General features: G+C 38.3%; 1 protein-coding gene across 1 annotated transcript; it reads right to left on the bottom strand.

The window, feature by feature from the left end:
- Nucleotides 1-2873: 2873 nt before the first annotated feature.
- Nucleotides 2874-3923, bottom strand: LOC146475099 (uncharacterized). The gene has a single exon (XM_085116070.1). The coding sequence runs from the start codon at nt 3921-3923 to the stop codon at nt 2994-2996; it is 930 nt and encodes a 309-aa protein (XP_084972196.1). The 3' UTR covers nt 2874-2993.
- Nucleotides 3924-3930: the final 7 nt, after the last annotated feature.

Genomic DNA, 3930 nt, shown 5'->3' with positions numbered 1-3930 from the left:
CCTTACTAGGGGAGGACAGAGTTTAATGCATAAATTAATGTGCACATTTGTGACTACTATGAAGAAAAAAAAGATACCCGACCGAAACCTAGACACGTCATGCCCTGCGGGCATTCCGTGTAATTAACTAGCATAAAAGTATCTTAAAACTAATCGAGTTTCAATCAACAGTCGTGCTCTAGAACAATATCAGGAACTGATTTAGAACCTAGCGCTCTCTTACCTAAAACTTTGTGGGCGTTCCTTCCTGATAAATGTGTTTCCATCCAATTGACGCCTTTGGCGACTATGAAGCGATTAATCCCTCTTGTGGTTGATTGTACAATAATCCGTTTGCGTACATTCGCCCATAATGAAGTCTAACTTAACAAAATAAAAGATTACTCACATATCGGTGGCTAGGACCTAGTTTTGATTGCGCGTCTATTTCGTCTTAATTAGTAGAGTCACCGACTGACTGAGTGATTATCGCAGCTTCTTTTATGCTTCGTCCTTGCACCACCCCAGGCGTCAAAAAGGGCTTTGTTGCTTGAGAATCTCTTTTGATTCAGCCTGAAGTTGTGTCCTTTGGCCTGTAAAAGAAACCTGCTGCATTTACACAATCCATTTGGTTTGGAAATTTAAACCATTTACTTACGGAAGAAGAAAAATTTGTGTGGCCAAATCAGCTGAAGAGACTACAAAGAGAAGAAATAATTTTTACGTATCACTGGTTGACCACAATTTCGGAAACTTTGCAAATGAAAATATGACATGAACCATTTGACAGTTCCAATGCGAATTTTAACACCAAGATGCCAATCAGTAACTCCATTGTGCCTCATCCACAACAACGGCCACAAAATTTTTCTGACAAAGCTTCGACAACGAGAACTCTCTGCATTGTCTGTTGCTAGCTGTTACATTACCTTGGGGTGCACAAAAATGATGTGACATTTCCCTGCTTGTAAATTACAATATCTTCAATACAGTTACCATCTAAGGCGAAAACTGGTACAACTTACTCCGGTTGAGTTAAGTCTTTTTAATTGATCGTCGATAAGCACGTTGATCTTGAGTGGAGAAAGCACAATTACGATGGATTTGTTCTCGGAACAGTTTTCATTGCAAAGATAGTCACAAAGGGTAGGAACTAATCTGAGTAAAAAAGTGATTTACTGCGCTTGTTGATTGCAATCTCTCCTAATGTTTTCTTCGTTTTGACTTAAGTTTCAAGTTTTGTTGTCCTCTGGATCGAAGAACGTTCCGAAGAGCACCTTCGAAAACGAAAACTTCACCAGGAATGATCACAATTACGAGCCGGCGGCCATTCAGCATTGTGGACAAAGGATGATGGGCAGGCCCGTATTCCGGGCCTCAAATCGAACTTTACCAGATCTCCCTTCCGCCTGACCGTGGGAGATCTGGGTACGAGATTACTACCATTCTGCAGATACCACCTTGCCTTCCAAGTAGGTTCCAAAGTTCCGTTGTTGACATTAAGGAGCTTAAAGACAGACTTTTTTTTTTAACATATAATCTTGCGTAACATACAATCTTAATTGTAAATAGTTATTAAAATACTCAGAAAAAAAGAAAGAAAAAAGCCCAGGGAGAGCTTGACAGAGTATTAGTGTACAGTTTTTGTATAACAATACTTCTACATAAGTTTCACTAGTAAGTTTCACGACGCACAATAAATTATAAAGGTTGTACAAAGGGTTTTTCTTTTCTCTTAGTTTTGTTTTTGTTTTGTTTTTTGCGCGTGTGTACTTGTGAAATTACGTGCAAGATAATATTCCATAATAAAGTAAGAAAATAAAGAATTAGTTATTGGTTATAGCCACTTTAAAGCAACTCTTCATAGTTTCTCCATTTATTGCGAAAAGAAACAATTCTATTGGATTTAAATGCAAGATATTTTTCAGTTCGTATTTATTTTCAAGAATTTTCTTAAAGTGGCTTCCAGACGGTTTAATCTCTTTGTGCCTACAACTCCATAAATAGGCTTTCCCTAAAATTATTACATAATTCACTAGATCCATTCCCTCCTTCAAGATTCCTATGATAACGTCACGCAGTAAGAGACAACAGCAACTACTTATGTTCTTTAGAATGTTCGCAACAACGTCCATCCAAAAAGAGTGTGAAAAGGGACAACTAAACAATATATGGTTTCTAGTTTCAGTGGTATCCTGACAAAAGGAACAGTTAGGGCTTGGAATGTAGCCTATTTTAAAAAGGATGTCATTGGTAAAAAGAACAGCACAGAACTGTTCTACCCTAGTGATCTACCCTAGCACAGAGCTAGGGTAGATCATTTTTGAAAGCAAAAAGGCCTTGATAAAGTAACTTTACCATGGATGGACAGCCCTCTGACTTTCCAAAGGTTAATCGTATTCCTAATTTTCTTCAGTCTTTGTTTAAAATTCTTCTCGACTAATAGCTTGAAGTCATACGTTATATGTATTCCTAAGAATTTAACACATGTTTGCCATTTAACTCCAATTGCAAGTGGTTGATCTTGACAGCTCCTAAGAGAACCAATCCACATTGCTTCAGTGTTTTTAACATTCAGTTTTAAACCAGAGGCTTTCTCAAAATCTTCAAGTAAGCTAAAAAGGGCATTAGCAGAGTTCAAGCTCGATAAAATAGCTGTCGTATCATCCGCAAACTGCAAAAGTTTAGTCTCTAAACCATTGATTTTGATCCCTTTGATAATCTCTCTATTTCTTATGGAGATAGCCAAAATTTCAACCGCTGTTACGAACAGGTAAGAAGAGAGAGGGTCTCCTTGTCTCACTCCACGCTCTATTCTGAAGTAATGGGAACACAGACCATTATTTATAACACAACTTTGAATATACATAGACAAGTAAAGATAAACGATAAAAAGGAACAACGTTTCGGGGTCGTCATGACGCCATTATCAAGTTCGAAGTGATAGAAATAGTTGAAGTCAATGTCAGAAATAGTTCACCAAAAAAATTAACATAATGTCTGAATATATAATGTCACGTAAATAGTTTAGCTTGAATTGAGTCCGATTGGATATTGAGAGATGGTGTTAACTCTCTAATTAGCAACATTTTGTAAACTAAGCAATCGAACTTATTCATGCACTTCTTAAGGACAGAAAAATTTCTGTCAAGGTCTTTGGGGACATTACGGTGTTCATTAAGAAGGTGCTTGCCAATGGAAGAAGATTGGTATTTATGCTCGACCACGCGCTGGTGTAAATGCCGAAGTGTAAACCCTACATAACTTGCATCACACAAGTCACATTGATATTTATAAACAACACAATTCTGATTTACAATAGATGGTTTTCTCTCCTTTATCTTTAGTTCTTGTTGGATTTTGTTACCAACAAAAATCGGTTGGATGACTGTGTCAATCTTCTGGCTAAGATCTTTGAGCTGTTTGTGTACCAGGTCAGCAGAAGCCTGATCTTTGAAAGGCAGGACTATTCGGACAGTTGGACTGTCTCTTGGGGCAGGTATTGGTTGAGTGCCTTCAGCCTTAGAGGCTACAAAACTCCTAACGGTGGTGTTGATAAGTTGTTGTGGGTATTTCAACCGAGTGAACACAGCTTTCAAACGGTCACATTCTTCAGAGAAGTACGACCAACACGATGATAAGCGATACGCACGATCAAGCATGGTTCTCAAAAGCCCTCGTTTATAGCGCATATCGACGTGACTTTGGTAGTGAAGCAAAAGACTCGTGTTAGTAGGTTTTATGTAGACCTTGGTCTCAATTTGGGGAGCTCTGTTAAGGAGCTGCATTCCAAGAAAGGGTAGCAGACCATTAACCTCTGTTTCCATGGTGAACTTCACAGATGTGTGGCAATTGTTAAGAACCTGGAGAAAATTAGCCGCTGATTTTGTGTCCGGCATTATTGTCAGAGTATCGTCGACGTACCTCTTGTAAAAAGGAGGCATTTTTCCT

The sequence above is a fragment of the Pavona decussata genome, unplaced genomic scaffold, assembly GCF_977016875.1.
Source record: "Pavona decussata unplaced genomic scaffold, jaPavDecu1.1 SCAFFOLD_85, whole genome shotgun sequence".
In the NCBI taxonomy this organism is placed as follows: Eukaryota; Metazoa; Cnidaria; class Anthozoa; order Scleractinia; family Agariciidae; genus Pavona; species Pavona decussata.
Note: the sequence above shows the minus strand (reverse complement) of the source record. Positions and strands in the feature narration are given on the sequence as shown.

Excerpts from the sequence above, each read along its gene's own strand:
- LOC146475099 (XM_085116070.1), bottom strand. The coding sequence starts at position 3,923 with ATGCCTCCTTTTTACAAGAGGTACGTCGACGATACTCTGACAATAATG.